Source organism: Neltuma alba, unplaced genomic scaffold, assembly GCF_004799145.2.
Source record: "Neltuma alba isolate B1F8T4 unplaced genomic scaffold, ASM479914v2 tig00011707_pilon, whole genome shotgun sequence".
Taxonomy (NCBI): domain Eukaryota; kingdom Viridiplantae; phylum Streptophyta; class Magnoliopsida; order Fabales; family Fabaceae; genus Neltuma; species Neltuma alba.
Genome location: NW_021636343.1, coordinates 148,595 through 173,085, shown reverse-complemented (window position 1 = coordinate 173,085; position 24,491 = coordinate 148,595). Strand labels below are relative to the sequence as shown.

The window sequence follows — 24,491 nt, the reverse complement described above, 5'->3', positions numbered from 1 at the left end:
CTAGAATAAGGACAAGTCCATTTGGTTAGAAGTTCATTGATTCAGAGTCTGTAAAGCACATAAGATACTTGAACTTTCTCAAACAGGTTACGCAACGAAGGAAATAAAAGTAGCCAAACATGACTTACGTGAAAAAACCATCTGTCACTTGATACTTATTAAATGCATGATCCCTCAAGTGGTACGTCGCATGCAATAAGGAAAATCATCCTCACTATGTTGCCCATAAATAAGACAAAATCATAATCAATTAATAGAACTCTGGCTTTAAATAAGAAAGGGCTCTAAACGGTTGATTCTGCGGCGGCTTCAACTTGTCCTGCCAGGTAACTCCCATGTCTTACTTTCTAGAAACAGGACACACGATTGTATATCAATAGGGGGAAATGCTATAATGAACACATTGAATTGGACCAAAGATTTAGAATGTCATTTCATACCCATATATCAATTACAAGTCCTTTACCACCAACTTGATACAAAATAAAACGGCTTTAGAAAATATATACGCGACAAAAGCCAAGACAGGTATTAGAATGGGGGGGGGGGGGAATGGGAATCACGTTCCATGCTGCAAGCAAGATGCTAAAATTTAAATCACACATAAATACTTCAGATTCTATAATATCATGAATGTCTATACTTCCATCATATAGAATAAAATGCATATTTAGTCATTATTTTTAACATCAAACCAAATACACCATGAAACTTTTACTCCACATGTCTAAGCTACTATCCTTTTTTACAACTTTAGCTGACTGGATTTGTACCGAAGAGTTAACTGAACTTTTTTAAATCTGTCATGTCAAGCTTTGATGTTATAAAAATTTGATCACTAAGATAAGTGAACATCTAATTAACTTTAACTTCTCAAAAATTAATCTAGTGCCAGAGGAAGATACCCAAAATATACTAACATGGGCACTGAACAAATGAAGGAATATATACATTGGCAAAAAAAATATTAACAGATATGAAGCCCCTAATGATATATTTCCAAAGTGCTCTATAAGAGAGAAGTCAATACTAGAGTATTCAAATTAAACTGCATTACTTCTCTATTTAAAACCATCTTCTTGGTTATAGGATACTTCTCTATTGTGCTTCCAACAATAACTATAGAATTGTTCACAACCAACCAGGCAAATTCAATGTGTGAGTTCGGTTTTGGCTGGCAAGCAACACTTTCCTTTTCATCTCATCATCGGCCAGCATGTAAAAATCAGCATACACCACCTGAGACAGCAGTATAAAATGAATCAGTGAGCCAAACTATGGGAATGGATGGAAACGTGGTTAGTTGCAGTTTATAATGAAGACGGTTACGAGGAGGTCAATCATGTATAGTATCCATTCTATTTGGAGAAGATGAAAAAACAAACCAATACATGCACCATGTTTACCAATTATCACCGTAAGACCAAATGGGAAGAAGAGTTTTACCCACGGCTTACCTCTAGCATGCGTGAATACTTGAAAATAGGTGGGCCAGGTTTGGCCGTAAAATCACCTTCTTGACCACCAATAACATAAAGACGATCATCAACCATGACACAAGCCCTAAAAGAAGAGAAGAGAGTAAACTTGTATAGAAATAGAAATGATTTCCTGAGAAGATTTGTCAAAAGATAACTGCCCTTTATCAATTGTCACATCCACAATTAAACTGCATACAACTTTGCATTGGAACCAAATACATTTTGGAAGAAAATGTTACCTCCACAACTTCCATTCCGCAGTCAAAAGAAATCAAAGGTTTCTCAAAACACCCCATGCAAATAGAAAAATTGCGGTTTAACCATATTAATATATCCCCTATAAGTCATATTAAGTTTTCCAGAACACCCTTACCATACTAAAATCATACAGACAAACCAACCCAACGAAATTAATATATGGATCCATCAAGGATGAAGTAGGTTTAGAATCAATGTGAATAATTTCTAATACCAAACATAGCTATATATCTTCAACAAAATCGAAGTCATAGAAATGTCACGAATCAAACATTATGGATATCTTCATCCTTGAAGAGAGTATCTCGGTTGAGCAATGGACTCTTCCCCTATTGCTCTGCCCCTACACAAACCAACACATTCAGACATTTACTCTGGAGTCTTATTCACCGAATCACAGCCAACATTTTAATCAGCGAGAAGGGAGAGAAACAAATGAAAGAGATTGCGACCATAGATCTTAGCCGGCTTCCCACTTGAAGAGCTTTACTACCCTCCCTTTAAAAATATAACATACCCGTGACACGGCGAGATCTGCCCACTGTCCACCTAATTAAAATTTTGAGAGAAAAGAAAAGAATGAGGTCCTAACAGAATCATCATGAGAAAGAGGTTGGAAGGTTAAAAAAAAGAAAAGATAACCTTGACAAACATAAACGAATCCATCTCACACTCTCCACCATCACCATCGCATCCTCGTCTCCCCCTCCCATCATTATCCACATCATTAAGAAATCATGAAATCATTGATCAGAAGTGAAAGACTACAAAAGAGACTAATTCATCCGAAAAGATGAAAGAAACTGTGAAGAAGCAGAAACCAATAAAGAGAGAGTGGAGAAGAAGAGAAATTGATAAAGGAAGGCTGGTTGAGGAGAGATGTAGGGGAGCAGATATGAATATTGAAACCTAGAATGAGAGATATGAGGCTCCAGATCGGGGATTCATAGTTTAAGATATGAGGCTTGCAGCACAATACATTCTTTTCATCTCACCTGGCCGAAGATGAAGGACTCTGTGAAGAAGATGAAGGAATCAATTAAGGAAAGGGGGTGGAAGAAGAAATTTTTAGAGGGAAGGCTGAGAGACGAGATGAAGGAGAGGGTTTGAGTAGAACGTTGAAACCCAGATGAGATGGGATTCAAATTCAAATTTGAACTCAATGAAGTAACAGCGTGTAAGGCTGGAACTTGAATAGTATTTGAATTTTAAACTTCACTACCTGATCCGCTTACGGCTTACATGAGCATGTACTTTCTTGAGCCAAATACATTAATGACAAGAAGCCGGCTTCAACTTAGCCCAAGATGACAATCAAGTGGCTTGTGAACAGTATTTTGTGAGAAGAGCCATCAATAAGCCGTAAGCTTGGTGGAAGAGTTTGTTATTTGTTATTGATGATGTAGTTGGGAAGGTTGTTTTACTTGTTATGTTAACTACACAAATTATTGATGAGTTTTATTTTGTTTTTCTTCAAGAAAGTCATCACTTACCAACTACACCAATGCTACTAGAGTGTTTTGGAACCCAGTGTTTAATGAGGTCACAAATTTGAGAACTGAATTGCTGAAGGATACACAAATATCGTGAAGATGATGCTGATGTGTTGTCTAATAGTTTTAGTTGTAGGTTTTGTTTGTAGGAGTTATTTGGTGGGTTGTGTGTTATGTTATTAGTTGTTGGGCGAAGCTATTTTGAGGAAATATATTTGATGAAGCTTTTATGTTTGTGGCCTAGCTTGATCTGGCTTTTTGGTATCAATGTGTGGAATCACACATGTTGATCATGAAATCATATTATGTTATCTTATATATTATGTTTCCAGTTCTTCAATTTTTTTGTGCCATGACTGCGTTGATATATAACTTCTATCAATTATATAGATCAAGGTCTTAAATAATTTTATCAATTATTAACTTTGTTTAGGCAAATAAAATTATAATTTTTTCACCTAGATGCACGGGATGTATTGGTAGGAGTGACAAATTATTTTCAACTTATGTTAGAATTAGATATGCTAGCTGTTTTGAGGTTAAACGATAACCACAGAAATCAACTTGTAGCTTCGGTATTTTGTTTTGTGAATTTAGTTTAATTCATGTGCTGTTTTTAATTTTTAATTTGGATAATTGAGCATGATTAGTTTGATGGTTTATCATTGTAGCGTGCAATTAATTAGGTACAGTGGCAGGGTATGGTGGTGGCTAACTTTGATTCTAATTATTAAAGCCATATATAAGGATGTATTCATTTTTTTGTTGGTAATGCAGGAGAAATGATTTAAAAATCAGCTTTTGAGGCATAATTTACTTTTTGTACTGGAACATGCTATTTAATAATCATGAGATGGAATTCTTTTTTTTGTATGCACTACTATTTTTTGTATGCTCAATTTTTTGAGTAATAAATAATTGTTGAGGCTTAGTTGAGGCTTAGTTAATATTATTTTCTATTTTTATTATTACTGATATTGTCTGAAATATCAAGATTGTCAACGTATCGTAGTCTTTTTCGGTGTTGACCTATAAATTTATGCGTGAACGTCACTCTAAATAATTGTGTTATCTATCTATTATATTAATTGATTCTTGGTGATAAGACGTGATTAAGACATTCACTGCAGTCATATTCAGTATGTAAAGTTGAAATCAATGGCAGCATGGTGTATTTTCATGGATATCATTTCGTGTGACCAGCAAGGATTGGTCTTGTCAAATTAAAAGTCAGGATGTGAGTTTTGAAGTTCCCGCTTTTGTTGGTGTAGGAGGAATATATAATGGGTTGAGAGATTTTTATTCTATTAACTATATAGTAGGAATTTAGATGGAGTTTTTGTAACTGAGAAATGTTAGAATTTTAGAACCCAATGTTTAATGGTCCGTGCAATATAGCATAATTGTGAGATTGAATCAATTATTAGAGAAGAAAAAATTGAAACCATAGATAGGAGTATGTTAAAAGTTCCTGAAAAATGTTGAAGTAAGAATATCATTCAACTTCACAGGTCATAGCATGGGATATAGACTATGCATGTTGACCTACACATGTAGTCCCATAAGCAACTATCAAATTGTAAAGAACCATTTGAATCCGTACGTGGTCTTAATGAGTCAGACTTTTCTTAATGTTTGCATGTGGTCTTAATGAGATCATAATGTCTGCGTGTTTGAAGAGGAGGTAGGATATTACGTGCCATGCATTCCTAACCATATATATGGGATGACATATTTCATAAGATCAAAGTTATGAGCTGAAATTAAGAAGCCATCATTATAGTCAGTTGTTTCAGTTACTTCTGTTGATATACAACACGTGGTCATGGCTGAAATCCAAGCTTGCAGATATTGTGTGTCTAACAAGTTTTAATACTTCATTGCAAAAACAGAGCCACGAGATCTTCACAATTGATTTCTTCGTATTCAATGCCCAAAGTAGTGATGATTTTGTATGTGTTTGAAGAGATTATTTTCACAATCCACTAGCACGCAGGCAGTGTACTTTGAATGTGTTTGCATTCATACTGTGGTCCGCATGGGAATACAAGACATGTATCTTCCATGTAATCGTCTTTTTGTACAGAAGTTGAAAAGATAATTAGATATGATGACATATAATCATTAGGCATGGGTAACTAAAAATAGGTAATAGTTGAGTGCAAGTCACTATATTTTACCAACCTACTCCAAAGCTATCATCTCCTATCTTTAGCTATAGCTTTTGTACGTTGTTTGCCTTACATATTTTCTAAACATCTCGTCCTATAAATTGAGTTGAGAAGTTGGTTCGTTCCAATTGTGAGGAACTTGTAACCATTCCTTCAGTATAACTTAAGCATTTCTAACGATGCCAGTGAAGGCTGGCGACTTTGTCATTGTGCAGTTTGCTATCTGGATGCTTTTCAAAAACCACGGTGATGACATTTTTGCTTCAGATGCATGGTTCAGAATAGCTGGTCCTCCATGCTTGCACAATATACTTTCTTCATGAGTTTCTTGTGGTTTCTTCTAGGTGGTCCTCCACTGTTGTCTTTTTGGGGCACTGCAAGGGTGTTGTTCGATGCTGATCTAAAGTAGCTGTCAAACCATGTGTTATGGGTAACAATAGTCTATGTTTTTGTTTCAAGTATGTTTAAAATATATTCTTCTAATCAAGTTTGGTATATTTTTTTTGACACCGGTCTAAAATATATATATTTTTAATACCTATGGTATGTATATAATCGGTTTAGAAAGTAGTAACGATAATTTAAAAAAAATTAATATTTAGAAGAATATATTTTAAACATACTTCTAAACTTGTTCTCGAGAGGAAAAATTTAATTATCTGGGTTTTGCCTGCAAAATTTAATTTGTGATTGCAGCGAGAGTTCATATATTCGGCTTAAGGCTGTTGGACTCGGAAGCGGCTTCTCTCCTTTTCTCTTACCGTTCGCTGTCATCTTTTTTACCTAAATTTCGCCATTCTGAGGGAAACGAGGGGAGTACATATTTTTTTATTTTTTAAAAAAATCTAGCATTTTAAAATATTCATTTAGTATCCTAAATTAATTTTTAACGCATTCAGTATTCTAAAATATTTTTTTAATGGCATCCAGTTTCTAACACCTAACACCTTGATACACTTTCAATGATATCTAATATTTTAAAATAATTTTTTGTAACACCCACTGTCTAGAATCCAATATGCTAGAGTTTTTTTTAGTAGTAGCCACTATCTTAAACTAAATTTTAGTATATTCAGCACCCCAAAGTATTGCACCAAAAATTATTTGCAGATGCTAAGTGTTACTAAAAAAATATTTTAAAGTACTGGATGTATTAAAAATTAGTTTGGAAAATCAATTGCTACTGAAAAATAAATTCTTCCATGTGATTGATACTAGACACTGGGCGTTCCTATAAAATTTTAGGATACTAGGCGCCTATGAAAAGTATTTTGGATTGTAAATGTTATATACTAGTTGTCATTAGAAAAATATTTTAAAGTATTAAATGCACTAAAAAAAATATTTTAGAATGTTAGATTTTCCTTTGAAAAAATGCCATCCTCCCATATATTTCTCAAAACGGCATAGTTTTGGGCGTAAGGAAGAACAGTAAACGGTAAAAGGAGATAAGCCGTGTCCGTTCGACTCTGGGAGTCCATCATCGTCTGTGGTGGATTAAACCACATAACCAGTTTAAAAAAAAAAAAAAAGAACCCCAGTAAAAAAGGCGATCAATGGCATGAAAAGTTTTGCGATAATATGCTTCCTCTCCAGCCTATTATAACTAAAATATTAACAAAATATTAACTTTTTTGGGCTCAATGTTTTTAACTAACGTTAAAAATTTTCTAGTTTATAAAAAAAATTAAAATTTTATAATTTATTAACCAAATTTTTTAACTAATAACTTTTGCTGAAGATAATTTTTATATTGCATAAAAAATAATCAATTTTAACTAATTTTATTAATTTATATAAAATTATTATTATGTACTTATAATAAGAATTTGAGAGGTAATAACAACATTTTCTGGGAGCACGTATAAGAGTCAAACTCATTCATTTTCACGTTTCTTTGTTATAAAGTTTGTGTGTAGAGAGAAGAAAAAATGTTTATATAAGCTGTGTATGTATAGAAAAATATGTTATACTTTTTTTTTTGGCTAATGGATTACTACTATTTTATATAGTTAACAGAAAATTCTTCTAATGGCACGCACCAAGCTTGGATATATAGGTCTTTTAATATATTAATGTGCTGTGTTTAAATTTAAAAAAAAGAAAAAGAAAAAAGAAAAAGCGTGGAAGCCATATATGACTTTACCATCCTTCTCCGCTCTGAATTTTCTAATCTCAAGGCCACTTAGTTTGATACTCCCTCCGTTCCTTATTATAAGAGACATTTGATGCTTATGGCATGTTCTCATATATAAGAGACACTTAAAAGTTGTCTCTATTTTTTGTATTGATTTCCTATTTTACTCCTATTTATTTTGTCTTCAACTCATACTCTCTCTTCCTCCCACTTCTCTTTTTTTTAATAATTTTAATAATTTAATTGTTCTCTCTCATACTCTCTCTCCTTATTAATGGGGGTATTGTTGAAAAAAACATTATACTTCTTACATATTAATTGTCCTCAACTAATTTTAACTGTTTTTTTTATTTACGTAATTTGGTTATTTATCTCTTATAATAAAGAACGGAGAGAGTATTAATAAGGGCATTCCAAGTTAATAGATTTCCATTGGACCACTATTCATCTTTTTTTTTTTGGGGGCTAATTACAGACTTGAGATTGCAACGTCAGAGAGAGTTCAGATATTGGATTCACCTGTTGGGACTTTGCTAGCCTCTCTGTCATCTTCATCCTCTAGACCTCAGGCTGAGTTTAGTGTTTTCTTCTCTTGCTTTCCTTATTTTTTTTGTTTATTTATTTTTGTGTTATGTTGCAACTCACAAGTTTGCGTCTAAAATTTTCTTTCTAATGCAATAATATTAGCACTAATTAAAAATCGTGTTTCCTAATACTGCTTGCTTGCTTGAGTCCGGTGGACGGATAATATTAAAATATTTATTAAATTTGTTAACAATACTATAAAAACTAACCTTTATTTTATTTTTTTAGCAAAACCTTTATTTTATTATTCTATTAATTTTATATGTTATAAATTAATTATATCTTTAATTTTTAATTAAACAAATTATTCGTTATACGTTTTCCGCTAATCCATTCTTTTACGTTACTTTCCTGTATAAATATCATATGATTTATAATATCTTTTATTTCATTGTAGAGTGGCTTTTTTGTGAGTAAAAAGCGTTAGCAAAAATTTTGTAATAAAGAAATATTCAGGTGGAGCAGGTATCATTTTCTCCCCTAAAGTACTGCTACCATTTTAAACTGAAGTATAATATTCAGGTGACCGGTTTAAGTTCCCGTGTGAATTTGCAGGTCAAAGAAAAATTGTTACAGAGATTTCTAGAGGTGGAGCAGACAGCTCCAGAACAAGCAACTGATAATGCTATCTTAGATCAGCTTTCTAAGGTATTAGATTGAATCTATTCCCTTTTCGATGTTAAAACTTTCTTGCTACAGTGCCTTTGGTTCAGTTTGTGTGTTTCTTCTATTGTGTTTTCGACGACGAGTATTTGACACAACCGCTTTGAAGAAAATTTTCAGATTTTCTGGTTGGCATTTGGCCCTTTTTTTGTTGCATTTGATGTTTTCTTGAATTCAGTGATAGGGGATAGAAAGAGATGGCTTTGATCCGCCTCTTCCTGACTTTGCGTTAATTCATGAATCTTGATGCATCACAGGAGTCATGCATATCAATTATGATGGTCAATACATCCTTTTCGATCTGGAAGGCATGGGGGTGGACCATGAAATGACCATTTGTTACCTAAACTGGTGTAAATCTGAAAACAACCAAAATTTACCTAAGTGTAAGAATGACACTGAAAACTCCGAAATTCAGTTTTTAAAAAACTGAAATGAGGGAATGTCATTCAGTTTTAAACGAATAAAAACTCAGCAATCCACAATCTTTTGCTCCAGACAAAGTCATCACAAGCCATTTTTGGGGGAATTTTTCAAGGTTGCAGTAATTTCGTGTAGTTACAATTCGTGGTATCCCTCAGAAGCTGATGAAAAACAGAGGTCGTTAACAAAAGTTCAGAGACCAGTTTAGAGTGCTTATTAGGAAACATACAAACCGGTGGACCAGGTTACCTCAGGCAATGTACTGTTCTAATACTGCATAAAACAGGTCAGTTGGGATGACACCATTGAAGGCCTTGCATGATTGTGAAATGCCTTCTGTATTCAAGCTGATGTGTATTGAGCTGTGGAAGACATGAATCAGTTGTTGGGGGCAGTTTTGCCTGAATGTCAGAGGCAATCAGTGAGTATTGCATGGGAGAGTCCTGACCTTTCTAAAGTCACAGAAGTTATTTCCTACCTTAGGATACTGTTATTTTTTTGCTGCTGTAAGTTAGTGTTTTTGTCATAATTTTGCTCTTCACTTTCCCTAATTTGAAGAGGCTTGTACTGACTTTCCCTAATGAATAAAAAATAATGCCAAGTTTCTCAATATTCCAATAGAACTGAAAATGAACTTAAAACAGGGCATGAGAGTATTTGAATGCATCTGTAGATAAAAAAATGGAGGGATGTATCAGTTGATTTGGGAGATTGATTTTTCTAATCTTTTTTTTTTTTTTTTAGCTGAAGATTTTTCTAATGTTAAGCTACCATGTTTAGCCTATGAAAGTTGAGCCCAAGGTTCTCGAGTCCTTCAAATTCATTGAAAAGCATGAGGTGGTTGAGCTACCACATATAGCAAGTATCTATTTGGTTTTCTTTGTTTCTCAATTGAAGTCACTGCATTCCTCAATTCCATCACCACAAATTCTTCCTTTCTTCAATTAGCTTTATGTCTAGAGGTTGTGTTCAAGGAGGAAGCCAACTGATTGGAGGGGGAAATTCTCGTTAAATTGAAGGTTTGCTTATTTTCAGAGTACGTTGGGAGACTTCGATGTAAGACAGAAACAATTCCCGGATTTTTCCTTTGGAGACAGGCCGACTCATGCTGGGGGAGGTAACGATGGATTCATGGATTAGGAATGTCTTTTGGTCCATTAACACATCAAAAGCCAATGGAATAAAGGAAGGATCAGTGTTGAGGGGACCACTAGGGCAGAGAATAATGAGGAGTTTGAACCACCTACATAACTACTACCCTGGCAACGTATGAGGGGTGAAACTTATATTTGAGCGATATTGTTAAGGCTGGAAAGAGCATTTGTGGTGGGTAGGTAGAATTTGGATTGAGCTAGAAGAGCCTGTAGTCTCTTATACTGGAAAGTTGTGATCCTGATCTATTTGCATTCCTCTTGTACATTGATGCTGTATCCATCCTCCATGAACTGTGGAACATTGGTGCAGACCTTTCATATAAACAATTATTTTCTGGGGATTTCATCAGAGTGATGATTTGCACTCACCACCCAGAAGAATCTACCAAAGAGGGATAAAACTGCTAGGGCTCAGTTCAAAATCATTGTAGTCCACTTGAAATATACAATCAAGATTGAGGAAGGAAGCGCAGAAGCACTGCAATTTTTTTGAAATGCTAAAATTTAAGTTTGATCAACAAAACATGAGAGAATTTTCTAGAAGATTACCTTGAAACTTCCATTTAAGTATAGGAAATGACACAAGAAATAGCATAGTTTTTGGCTGAGCTAGTTTGTAGAGCTATTCTACTAAGAATTGAATGCAAATGTTGATTTTAGAATCCTACGGCTGTCTATAATCAAAATATTATGATTTATGGATATTATAGACAATTCAAAATAAGCCGAAGTTTGGGTCAAACGATAATACACAATTGAACCTTTTGTATGATTGTTTGTTACTAATTTTGGAGTAGCGTTGGTCATCCCAATATTCAGTTCAAAACAAACCTAACTCTCATTTTCAAACAATGAAATAAACATGTTCTAAACTTATGCAAATTCTTTTGCCAATTACCCTTTTGTCGTATGCTCTGCATCATTTTGAAATGTATCAATGGTCATAGCACATAACTTTCTTCTAAGCATTTCTACTCTTTGACCCTTTCCCATTGATTGGGTGGTATTATCTGATATGAAGCGCAAGTATTCTTGGAATATTATTGTAAGAGATTTATATTACATGTCATCTTTCAGATGGTAGAAGTTGATATCCCTCAATCCTTGTTTGAGGAAAAAGGTAGACAACTTTATGGAGCTAACCTATTAGAAATTCAGGTAATGATTGACATGTCAATAACAATTTAAAATTTGATTTCTATAACGATTAAATTTTTTACGCTTTCAGCACGAGAAATCTCTGCATTCCCCCCTCCCTCCATGTATTGATTTTGAAGTAAAATAATTGTGACACAGGCAAAAGTAAAACTAACTGAGCAGCAGTTGGCTTCTCTGTCAAGTCCAAAGGCCGTGAATGAATATCTTGAACGCCAAAGAGATAATATAACAAGGTTAATAAACAGAATCTTGCAGTTGGAGATATATATCGGCGTGAAAATTTGCAGGTATATGGATTCACTGAATAAGTATGTACCTGTGATAACTAATCAATTATGAACACCTGTACATGTTGATTCTAAAAAGGCATGTAGCTGGGTTTATTGATTAGGACAACATTGCCTTAAACATTTTTAATATATTCCATCATGGGTTATATTTACTAGAATAATGGTCAAGTTAATTGAACCTATTAGAAGACTTCATTGTTTCTACCTTTGGCTCCCACTCAGTGTTGGTTTACCAACTTAGATGTTTCTTAACTTGTAGGTCTCAATTAACTTATACCTCACCTAGTTAACAGAATCCTGACTTTCATGTTCCAGTTAGTTGACTCCAGATCTAATTAATTCAGTCCTATTAAGATCCAATTGGCTGAACCTTGATCCAGTTAACTAAATCTTGCATCGTTCGGATAGTACTTATCACTCACTTGTACATTCAGGCAGTCCTATTTAGTGTCTTCTGTTCTTTATCACTTTCATTCTTATCATGACTTGTCCAATCACAAAGGACCACGCATGCTATGTTAACAAACATCACTCGTCATACATAACTTCATGTCTCAAAATATGTACAAGTCGTACTAAAAACTATTCTAGGCTTTGTTTTCCTTCGTCCAATTGTGCACTTTCCCTTGGGACAATGGGCAGCCGGAGAAAAAAGGGAGACAAATCTCAATACCTAGTTTGTATTCTTAATAAATTTTCTTGTCATGCAGCATGAGTAATTAGTTGTATATTTTCATTGAAAAGTAATAAATAAGGTTTCTCATATTTGCTATGCATCAGGATCATTCTTGTGTATTATGTTTCCCAATGCAAAAACCAATTCCAGAGGGGATTTCATGCCTCTTTCTAAAAAAATTTACTTTGTTATAATCTCTTGTTTACAATAAGGATTAAAATCCCTCTATAAATTAAGCACCCACGGAATGTATGCTCACATGGCACTTTTGTCTAGAAATCAGCTGTTGCATGAGGGAGGCTATTTAAGTTCTTTTTGCAACCCAGATTCCCACTCTTCCCAAACGCCTGACTGTCATAAGGAAAAGGATTTTTATTCCATGGGATTCCCTTTTCTTGATAAAGCATCAGCTGCTGTATTTTCCATTCCTCCTTTGTGTTTGATTTAAAAATGATACCCTTTGAGCTTTGAGACCCACTTCTTTGTTGGTAAACCTTGACTTTAATGAGAATACTGCTCCTCAGGAACATCATAGCTCAGAATTGAAGACGTTCTAATTTAACAGGCAACTCACCAATCAATATATTGCTTCAAAATTTGTGGTTAATTTAAAGATTTCCAAATTCACTATAACATGCCTTTTGGTTCCAAGTGCCTGATTCTCTCCCTGTTGAATGATTCAACTTCTTGATTAGCATTTCAACTTTCTAAATTCCAATGATGAACATGTAATTTACCAACTTCCTCCTTCCAATGTTATATTTATTAGCCAAAGACGTAACACGAGTCAAAGTGAGGTTTTGCCTATTTTTCCTCCTCCTTCTCATGCAGAGTTAATCCTTAATTCCCAAACAGCCCTTGTTTCTGTGAAACACACCGAAAATCCATAAATTTTGCAAATTAAACTAGATCTAATTCAAGCACCCAGGTGGAGAAAATGACCTCAAAGTCCTGATTTTATTCATTCCTTCTCCAATTCTCAATCAAGAGACTGGTTCAAAATCAGACCTGAATTAGAAGGAAAAATTTGTTTCATAAGAAGGCCCTAATTGGAATACTAGAATTTCTACTTAATTTCTTTTAGGAATTAACCTAATTCTATAGCGTCCTAGATTATGAAAATTTATGTTGTCATAGTTCTCCTGAGGTGATTAAAGAAAGAATTTCTTCTCACTTTGCTAAATAGCAAAAAGCTGACATTTGTCAGAGCAATTGAATTCCCTGTGTGTTGGAAATAATATTTATTTTACATAGTACCCTTCTAATCAACTATGGAGTGCGGCTGGATGACGTTTTGGCTTATTAACTTTTGCATATTTATCACTTTCAGTTTGCTACCGAGGATCTTGTCAAAGAGGTTGAAAATTCTATAGCTGAATTTAAACGTCAAAAGCAAGAAAATTCTATTAATAGGCTAAGCTTCTCTTGGCAGGGAAAGCCAAGTCTAAGCATTTAAGTACTGAAAATTAAAGCGATCGATTGAAGATTTTCTTTGGTAGTCCATGGATCAGTATTTCAAATAACGTGAATGAGGATCGAAACTAAGTGGAAATTTTTCTTTTCTTTTTTAAAAAATCAAAAGTATTATAAATACATAAAATCAAGAATACGGGACATCATTCCACAATTGTTTCAGGAACCAAGGAAGAGATCTTCTAGGGAGCAGTAGGCAGAGCGAAAATGTTCAAAACTGAACTCCCAAATCTGCACAAGAGAAAAAGATGTTCCGTGGTTTTCTTCAAATAATCCACCAAAAGGATCTCTGATGTTTGTCCAGGTTGCATTATAAATTGTAAAGATGCTTCCAAAAGGAGGAATTAAAGAGATACAAGTCTATGTTGAGAAGGAGGAAATACGCTTTAGTCGACTATTCACGTAAGACTCACATTACGATCTCGAGTTCCATGCGAAGAAAGGCAAATTAGAGGTAACATTAACAGATTTGGAGTTCCTGATACCTTTTGGTTAGGCAATTTAAGATCCACCAAGAAGTGAGAAATGTGACAGGGCGAGTTGGCTGCATTTTTCGCTAGACACGATAATACAAAGAAATTAGTGTTTATCTTTTGGTCAAAAAAAAAGAAGAAGAAATTAGTGTTTCATTGTCAATCCTCCAATTAAGATTATTGGTGAAAGCTTCTTAGTATCTAAAAGTTCCTTTCTAGAGCCAAGGCATATTAAAATGCAATTCGTTATCACCCCTAATCTCCCTTTAAAATACTTTTTGTTTTTGCCTCAATCTCTTGAAAATACTTAGATGACAGGACCTCAACAAAAAGTAACTTATCATCACCATAAATATGCCGTCAAACTTGTTTAGCAAGTAAAGCAAAATCAAGACTCTCCATATGGGTGCCACCTTGAGATTTTCTATTTATATACCCTTCTGGTCCTAAATATAAGACTCTTTTTATAGTGTGTATAAAGGTCTTATATTTAGGACTGGAGGAATAAGTTATAACTGATTTTGTTGTTCAAAGAGGTCACACTTATTTTCCAAGTGACAAATATCTTTTATTATTACTTTTAGCATTTTTCTCTCTATAAGTGGTTTTTAATGATTTTATCACTCTCAAGGAGCCCTAGCCTCTCTATCGTCACCCTGGTGAGCCTCTCTCCTCATTGAGATAAATCTTTATTCAACTTAAATTTTATATTTAAATTAAATAATAAATTATACACCAAATTTATGCATCAAATACATAAAATTCATCCACCCCATCGAAAGAGAGATACGATATCTGGTTCAGAAAATTATGCATATTATCTGAGATCTTCCAAATATATCATATTTTAGAATAAATTTTCTAAGGGTTTTGAATCCTAAATTAAACAATATTATCATTTTTACATAATAATAAGATAACATTATTTCACCATAAATAATGTTATATTCGATTAGAAGATTTTCTACATTTTTATTATTTCAAAAATAAAAAATTTCTACAGTGAATGGAGACATTTTATATTTATTGAATATGAATAATTTCTTTTTCTTTTTCTCTTTTGAGTTAGAAGAGAGCGGGCTTGAACCTGCAGCACACACCTACTGACAAACTCAATTATTTTTATATATTTTGATATCTTTTCTATAGGTTTTGTCAACTTAATTAATCCTTTTGGCATTATTTGATTATTAATTGATTTAATATATTTTAGGGTTAAGGTGCACCCAGCACCCCCAAGTATTTTGTCAGATGCACCCAGTGGCCTAAAGTAATTTATGGTGCAATTTTGCCCTCAAAGTAATTAAAATGGTGCACCGGTATCCCATACTAACAGATATGTTAGTTTGACCGTTAAATTGATGAGTCAGCACAAGTTTGACCAGAAAATCTGACGTGGCATGTCTAATAAGCAGGTGATGTGGAATCTTTTTGGGGTTAAGGTGCATCCAGCGGCCTAAAGTAATTTATGGTGCAATTTTGCCCTCAAAGTAATTAAAATGGTGCACCGGTATCCTATGCTAATAGATCTGTTACTTTGACTGTGAAATTGATGAGTCAGCACAAGTTTGACCAAAATAATCTGACCTGGCATGTCTAATAAGCAGGTGATGTGGAATTTTTTTCGTCTGCCACTGCTTTGTTTTCTCTGTTCAGTAAATGCTCTCTTTGGCTCTTGGAATTTTTTTCAGAGTAAGAAATTTTTTCAGAAATACTCCTCTAGTCCTATTTATAGGGTAGAGAGAAAAGATATTTTTTGGTCCTATTTATAAGGCACTGAGAAATTTTTTTTGTATGGATGTACAAATTTACCCCTCATTTATTATTGTATTGACTTTGTTTATATGAGGTATAAGGTATATTAAATAGGGATAAAGTTGAAAAGTTATTAAAATTTAAATGAGAGTTAATGAAATTTAGGGTTTTCCTTGGTCTGTGTGAAACATGCTAGAAGTGTTTTATAAATAAGATCAGAGGAGTAATATTCAGACAAAACAATGGAATTAACAAGAAAAGCCATGTCACCTGCTTATTAGACATGCTAGGTCAGATTATTTTAGTCAAACTTGTGCTGATTCATCAATTTCACAGTCAATATAATAAATAAACATTTGATAAAACTTCTTTTAATAAATTAAATATAATGTCTACACATCCAATTGATTAGCCTATCACAATCTCCGACATGAAGAACCCAAGCTCTGCCCTCTTTCCTGTTTATTTTCAGATAAAACATTGAAGTGGCATTTGGAACTTCAATTAATTGTTACTGAATTACTGTTTTGTTTGAACCGTGTTCTGTTCTGGTAATTGGTTAGCCAAGTACCTTGTGCACGTATGCCTTATCACGGCTTACTAGTGCATACCTCCAATTATTCAATATACGTCCAAAATTATGTTAATGAACAGAATTTGTAAGCAAGGGATTTATGTTTGTCTTTCTACTCTCTCTGTCTCTGTCTCTGTGGGGGCAACCATACTCTTGGGAATGCATCTGGTCCATGTTCTGGTTTTGTTACTGAGATGCTGAAGCAGTCACATCCAACATATTCATCAACTCGAAATACAGAGCAGAAAAGTCACAGGTTAGTGGCTAAGAGGTAATACATCAATCAGTTATTATTTAGAAGCTCTTCATTTAGGTTTTTATTCATGTTGTGAAGTAAATTTAGTTACTGAAGTGGTAGGCTTACGTAATGGTAGTGATATTTGTCTCTTACTGTACTCTTGTATGCATCTTCTGTTAACTTGGCATTCTTATGTTTCTTCAAACTGTTTCTTGTCTCTCCTGAAAGTTTTTTTTTAAAAAAAAAAGGCCTTTTAAAGTTTTTAACTTTAGAGCATTTCTGAACATGTTCCAGGCACTATTACAGTAGTACGTCAACATAACCTTGAGGTGTTCTTGCTTTTAATCTTTGATGAATCCTCAATAAAATCATCCTTAATTTGGTGATATGGGTTTTACAAAACTATTGAACATGCCATCCACTTGGTGTTGGGCTTAAATACTAACACTATTTACCATACACTGACTAGATGAGAAGCCTAAGGAATTAATATTGTCTTGTTGGAGAACACACTAAGAGATGGATCTCATTTGAAAGGGGCAATGGAATTCATGAGTGGATTAGAGAGGATGAGAAAAAAGCAATTATCCATATTTATATTCCCATATATATATATGTGTGTGTGTGAAATAAGAAGACCACGCTGAGGTCTTTGTGTGCCACGTGTCCAAAAAAGCTCATTTCTATGATTAGAGAGCCACATCCGGCCGAGAAGACTTCCCAAAATAGTTTTGTGTGTCCGCAAACTCCGATCCCTACAATAAACCACAAGTTTCTGTTCCAAGCACAAGCTGAGGTCTTTTACCTTATTCTCTACCTGTTTGGTTCAAAATTAGAAGTCACCCTCAGCCACAGTTCTTGGAAAATATTTGCCAGTAGCAAGAAAGTAAAGGCCATGGTAATTGATGTAAAAGGAAGCGCTAAAGGTATAGATGTCACACAGGGACCCCTAGTTTTAAGTTTCAATCAAGATAGGCATGGTGGGTCGCATATTCTCCAATGAGCCATTGCCTTGGAGCAAAACAATTACTTCAGATATTGATGGCCTTAATTCAGCAGATGCTTGAGTGCAAAGCAGACCAATCTCTATAATTTTCTTCACTTCTTCTACTTTATAATCATTTGGATTCATGGTATTATCCACCAACTCTATGTGTAAGCCTCTCTCATATAGCTTCCAAGCCTGTCATGTGAATTAAAAGGAAATGGAATAAAAAGGGCAAACAAGAAAAGTGGAAATTTGTGTGGTTAAAACAGCCCTATATTAAAATTCACTCGAATAAAACTACTATTTTTAATTTCATATGAATTTTCTTACTTTTTTAAGTAGAAATTCACCTTCAATATCATCGCGAATCTTCAATTCATTGCATTTTTCACCACTGATAATTTCTAGGAGTACAATGCCAAAGCTATAAATATCAGCTTTTTCCGATAGTTGACCATGAATTGTATATTCCGGTGCGTTGTATCCTCTGTAAAATATAAAATTTTATGTTGTAGTTAATGATTCAAATTAGTGCATGACCAATATTTTGAATATGAAATAGACAGATACAATGTAATGTGTGGCATCATGTGTGTCATCAACATGAATTTTTTACTTACAATGTTCTGGCAAATTTTGTGCTAAGATGAGATTTTTCTTTAGGTAAAAGCTTTGCTAAGCCAAAATCAGTAATTTTTGGTTGGAGATCATCACCTAAGAGAATGTTGTTAGCTTTTATATCTCTGTGTATGATACGTACATGAAATTCCTCATGTAGATAAGCCAAACCCCTTGCTGTTCCTAAAATTATATCATACCGTTGCTTCCAACAAAGAGAACCTCTGTTTTTACCTATTTCACAAATTTACATGAAACATTGAGGAAAGAGAATCAAATAATTTATTAAAAGATGTTTCTGACATGTTTGTTTATGAACTTCTTGCATGAAACTATGACATGTGAATGAATTATTATCGAAGGAGTCAGTGATATATTTGTTAGTTGAAAATATGCCCACATGTCATAATTTTATAAAGAAATTCAATAGCTAAAGATTAAAGAACTATATATATGCTTTGTTGGAGGATAAAATATATATACCAAATAAGAATTTGTCTAGACTGGTGTTTTTCATATATTCATAAACAAGAATTCTCTCATTTCCTTTCCTGCAACATCCAAGAAGCCGAAGAAGATTCCGATGATGAACATTACTTATAAGCTTCACTTCACTTTCAAATTCTTCTTCCACCTTCCCAGATTGGCGTATGATTAATTTCTTTACAGCAACTATTTTCCGACTTTTCAGAGTACCCTATTTATGAAAATTAAGAATGTCAATCCTCAAAATATTGCTAGTAAGTTTTGCATATTTGCAACAGTATATGAAAGTACTGCCTTAATACGCCCTTGCCTTGGAACATCATCGAGATCAAAATATTTAAAATCAAAATATATAGTTACCTTATATACAGCACCAAATCCTCCTTCTCCAATTTTATTTTCTGCACTGAAACTTTTAGTTGCAAACTCCAACTCTCTATAACTAAAATTAATTGGGCCTTTCAACTTACTTACTCCAGATATATCTCCTGTCATGGCAAACATTAGTCACATAAAGTCTCTTCATAAATTAAGAAGCAGCAGCTAGGGATTCCTTTATTTGTTCATAAAGATGAATTAACGTCCCTAACGTTTTCTTTTAAAGGGAAAATGAGATCAAATTATCACAATAAATCATTACAAATGATACAGTAGACCACATTTTTCAAGGTGTTTACCTCTAGGAACTGGTCTCTCAGGCCTTTTTGGTTGTTTAATCCAAGCTAATAGTGTAAGAAGGATCAAAGCAAAAGCTACACCTCCAAAAACTACACCTATAATGGTCCCCTTCTTGTTTGAACCTGCAAGACATAAAAAATAGGGAACTCATCACTTTCAAATGAGTCAACATTTATGCAAGTCTATATATATCCATGTCTAATAATTAATGGGGCACTGAAATAAGACATATAATGTAACTTGAGAGATTCAGAATTATATTGCCCCTGCATAAGAAAATGAACCAAATTGTCATTTTGAGGCATTTGCGATGTCAGCTACCCCTTCTACTGCTCCTTAGTCTTTCCCTCCTTTTCTAAATTTTTTTCTGTTGTTTCTTTTGATTATTAGATTCTTAAAAAAACAGATATTTTGATATCTTAGAGGCAAAAAATGGTGCACTGGTTTTGAATTTTCTTTATGATTATTAAAAAAAAAACGAGTTAGACATATTTTTTTTAAAAAAAATCATTAAAAAAAACCTGTGAAATCACCAAAGTAATTAACTAAAATTTCTGCAAATAAGGATTTGATAAACAATGGAGTACCTTGTTTGCCCATGGGAGTAATATGAACTGTCTGGTAATTATCTGGAAAGAAGGAGGTAGTGGAATATCTCATAAAGCACCCACCAGCATAAGCCCTACCCTCCGAATTGGGAAGACAAGTCGGCAAAATATTGTTATAGCCAGTGTTCAAGCAATTGAAGCATTGTGTCTGACCGATAGTTTCAGAACATTGAGCAAAGGCATAAATAGTTGTACTATTATCAGGCAATTCTATCTTTGTGGCCGCAAAAAACCCTTGGTTCTTGGGTGTTGTTGTTCGCAGAGTCTTTAGCACTTGTTGCACAAGTGATGCAAACATACTGGATTCTGTCATGGTTTGGTTACCACACGACGCAGCATTTAAATCTTCCGTTGTTTCTTCAAAGAAATCATCGGCGGCGTACCTAACACACAAAAGTATACATCGTATCCTTTTTCCAAGTTCAATTTGAGTTTAGCTCTGTACAGATCAAGATTATTACTTTTCTAATGCTAATAAAACCATGAGTTTTTTTCTTTTAACAAAAAAAAACCATGTAAGCTAATATAATTTTTCTTACAATGAAGTTTTTAACTGGAATAAAATATTTGTATATACATAAATTTCTAAATTTTAGATTCAAATAGAAATATAACTTTATTATATAATCCAAATTTACAAATCTATGGTTATCAATTTTATTTTCATATTAATAAATATATGTTAATTATGGAATCATGCATTCTATAAAGCCTTAAATTCCGAATTTACCCATGAAATATTTCTCCATGAGGCCTAACACCAACATTTTTTTGAGGTGTAAAAGCAGCATGAAGGTTGCAAAATAGTACATGCGTACTTTGCATTTGAAAAAAGTTAATGATGTTAGGTGCATATGGAAGAATACTTTAGGAGTGGATGGAACCTTAATATTTTTATAAAATTAACCAATGTTGATTTTCTCTTACATCTCTACATTCTTTTCATGGCTTTATTACATCTGGTTTGTCACTGGACTGATCTAAAGTTTAATCACTGAATGTAAACATGGGTCCATATTTGGTGCTCATCACTTGATGAGCAATCTCGACCGTACACATTTAATCTAGACAGTCCAGATTTAATATTTTTAAATAATTATTTTAAAATAGAAAAAATCATATTTTTAAAGAATGGCAGTTAAGAGATTATTTTTCTTTTTTATCCTATACCTATTAAAATAATTATTTTAAAAAAATAAAAATAAAACTAAAACTAAAGTTGAATTATCTAAATCTGATGAGTATTAGAAGCTTATCAAAACTGATGAGTACGCAAGGCAAATCCATGTAAACACTGTATAATAAACCTAGCAATAAATAAGTCCGCATGAGGCGCTCATCGAATCGACAAGCACCTCATGCTCAGCGCCCAAACGACTTCGTTTTTGTGCGGGTTGCAGGCAGCTTCAATCAATTTTTTCTCCGCTTCACGTGATGCTTCCATTTCTCCATCTCTCTCGTTTTTTTTTTTTTTATTAGGCTGTTACTAGCCACAGTTTAGTTTTTTTAAAAAAAACCTGATTTTTATTTTAGCATCTTTAAAATTTTAAAAATTAAAAATTGTAATTATCCTATTCAATTATGTATATTAGATAATTAAAATTATCGCTTGGTGAAAATTCCATACAATCAACAAGAATATTTTAGAAAAAGATGTGAGATAAGATAGATTGAGGTTTTCTATTTAAAACCAAATTTAAACTTTAACTAGTTTTTATATTAAGGATAAGAAGTAGTGTGTATATTTTAAAATTATATATAAGCTAAAATAAGGCTCCTAGAGTATTTAAAAAAAAAAATCTAACAACACGATTTGATTATCCATAACTTTTAAAGGTGTCAAAATACATCCAGTATTTTAAAATATCTTTTAAGTATTAAAAAATAGTTTAAGGTATTGAATGAATTAAAAATTAATTTAATATACTAAACACTACTTAGAAAATATTGGGAACATTAGGTGTATTTTTCAGTATTTAAAAAATATTTTAAAATACTCGATGTATTTTAATCTCTTTAAAAATTACAAGTAATCATATCGTGTTGCTAAGATTTTTTTTTGTAAAATATTGTAGGAAGCCTAATTTTATTTTAAATATAATTTTAAAACACATATTTGTGTTAATTATAAAAAAATTACAATATTTAATTATTTTAATTTTCAAGATGCTAAAATAAAAATCAAGTGAACTTTAAAAAAAAAAAAAGGGTGTGGCTAGTAACAACCCAATAAAAAAAAGGGTGTAGATGGAGAAATGGAAGCACCACGTGGAGTGGAGAGAAAATTAATTGAGGCTGCCTCCCACGTCTGCAAAAACGAAGTCGTTTGGGCGTTGAGCATGAAGTGCTCATAGATTGGATGAGCACCTCATGTGGACTCCAATAAAATACTTTATCCCTATGATCTGCTACTCAGAAAAGAAAAGCTCATCCTCAAAAACAAAAAGATTAGAACTAAAAAGAAACGGTCAGATTTCAAACTTTCCTGGCGGCTGGAAAAAATTGGAAAAACAAGAAGACGAAGAATTAGTGGACCAATAGTACCTGAGGAAGCAGCCATCGTAGATGACAAGGCCGCCGGCCGTGCCATCAGGGCAATTGCGGACTTCTTTGGCGGCGGCGTCGAAGCAGCCAACACAGTCATGAACGGAGAGGTAGTTTCTGCACTGAAAAAGACTTAAAACAAGGTCTTCTTTATTACGCTGCTGCGCCGTCGCAAAGCACTTGTTCATGCTCACAATCTGCTCTCTGATGTCCCTAAACGTTTCGTTAACGTCTGCCATGCCAGATGTAGTGCAAACTTTTCTCAAGAGATTGGTCTGTGGGTCCGAAACGACGCCCTTAAGTGTCCACCATGATAACCAGAACATGAAAGTGATGATCAAAGAAAGGAGGCTAGGTTGAAACATCTTTAGTTTCGATGAATTTTGGATGGATATATATACATATATATATTTATATAGGTAGGGTTGGCTCCACGTAAAGAGAGCGAAGATGAAGAAGGAAATTGAAGAGGTTATATCGTATCGAAGATGGTCTTGTGGCTTAAGATCAGTGGGATAGATCTGTTTTCACATATTTGTGACCTACACGCTTTCTAAAAGGCACGGAGCCCGTTCCCTTGCTTGCTTCTTGGGTCAATTAAGCAGAACTTATTGTTGCAGAAGATGGACATACATATATAGAAGACTAGCTTGGAAGACTTGGAAGACTAAGCAGTGGAAGACTTTATAGCTTGGACATTTCAAATAAAGAGCCAATGAGATATGACGACACCACCGTTATATTTATCGGCACTTCGTGGTTAAACGCACGTCATAAAATGGTCACAAGCTTGCAACTGGGAAAAAGCGAATTGCGCGCTCCACAGTATTATATTATTTATACTCATTTTAATATATTGATAAAAAAGAAAATCAATGTGTATTGAATAAAAATTTAATTAATTTTAAACATAATATAATTTTATTAAGTATAATATAAATCGGTATAACCGGTCACAATGGGGCAATAGGCGGCCATTCAAAGTATATTACACAGGAAGAAAACAAAAGTTTCAGTGGCATTACGAAACTTGGAGGAGATATTGTTTGCGTAGACAAATGACAAAGATGATCGAGGCAACAAAGAATCTCAATGAAAGAAGTGAACTTAATCCCTTTTCTACCCCTGTCCCAATCCCAGATGTAGAGTACTTTTCTTCTGGAAATTTTGTGTATTTCCACTTTACAAAGCTGGCTTCAGATCAATTGTTGGCTGCTCTCCCAGATGATGGTGTTCGCATGATCGGACTGTATGGAATGGGGGGCTGTGGCAAAACGACCTTGGTAAAAGAAGTAGGCAAAAAAGCCAAGGGACTAAACCTTTTTGATCGACTTATACTTGCAACTGTGTCCCAAACTGTGAACATTAAAATTCAAGGTGAGATTGCAGATGACTTAAGTTTGGAATTGCACAAAGAAACTGAAATTGGGAGAACTAAAACCTTGTCAATGACGTTGTCATCTTCCAAATGTCACAATCCAACTCTCCAAATAAATAGTATACTCAAAACAACCAATGCAAATATTACAAAAAGTAAAATCAATCAACCCATTTGATATATATAATA

General features: G+C 33.7%; 1 protein-coding gene and 1 pseudogene across 1 annotated transcript; one reads left to right on the top strand and one right to left on the bottom strand.

Annotated features, from left to right (window-relative positions):
- Positions 1–8,623: 8,623 nt before the first annotated feature.
- Positions 8,624–13,945, top strand: LOC114717085 (trigger factor-like protein TIG, Chloroplastic; annotated as a pseudogene).
- Positions 13,946–17,957: 4,012 nt separating this feature from the next.
- Positions 17,958–23,163, bottom strand: LOC114717084 (cold-responsive protein kinase 1-like). Its single transcript, XM_028902166.1, has 8 exons — positions 22,925–23,163; positions 20,360–20,763; positions 19,772–19,894; positions 19,455–19,582; positions 19,206–19,305; positions 18,611–18,842; positions 18,321–18,477; positions 17,958–18,185 (listed from the first exon to the last, which is right to left on the bottom strand). The coding sequence occupies exons 1-8, from the start codon at positions 23,161–23,163 to the stop codon at positions 17,958–17,960; spliced, it is 1,611 nt and encodes a 536-aa protein (XP_028757999.1).
- Positions 23,164–24,491: the final 1,328 nt, after the last annotated feature.

Bases quoted from the DNA above. Each gene is read 5' to 3' on its own strand.
- LOC114717084 (XM_028902166.1), bottom strand. From the start codon at position 23,163: ATGGCAGACGTTAACGAAACGTTTAGGGACATCAGAGAGCAGATTGTG. The intron at 20,764-22,924 runs GTACTATTGGTC...TTTGTGTGTTAG, and splicing joins TACGATGGCTGCTTCCTCAG to GTACGCCGCCGATGATTTCT. The intron at 18,843-19,205 runs GTAATGTTCATC...TTTGTGAAATAG, and splicing joins AAGTGAAGTGAAGCTTATAA to GTAAAAACAGAGGTTCTCTT.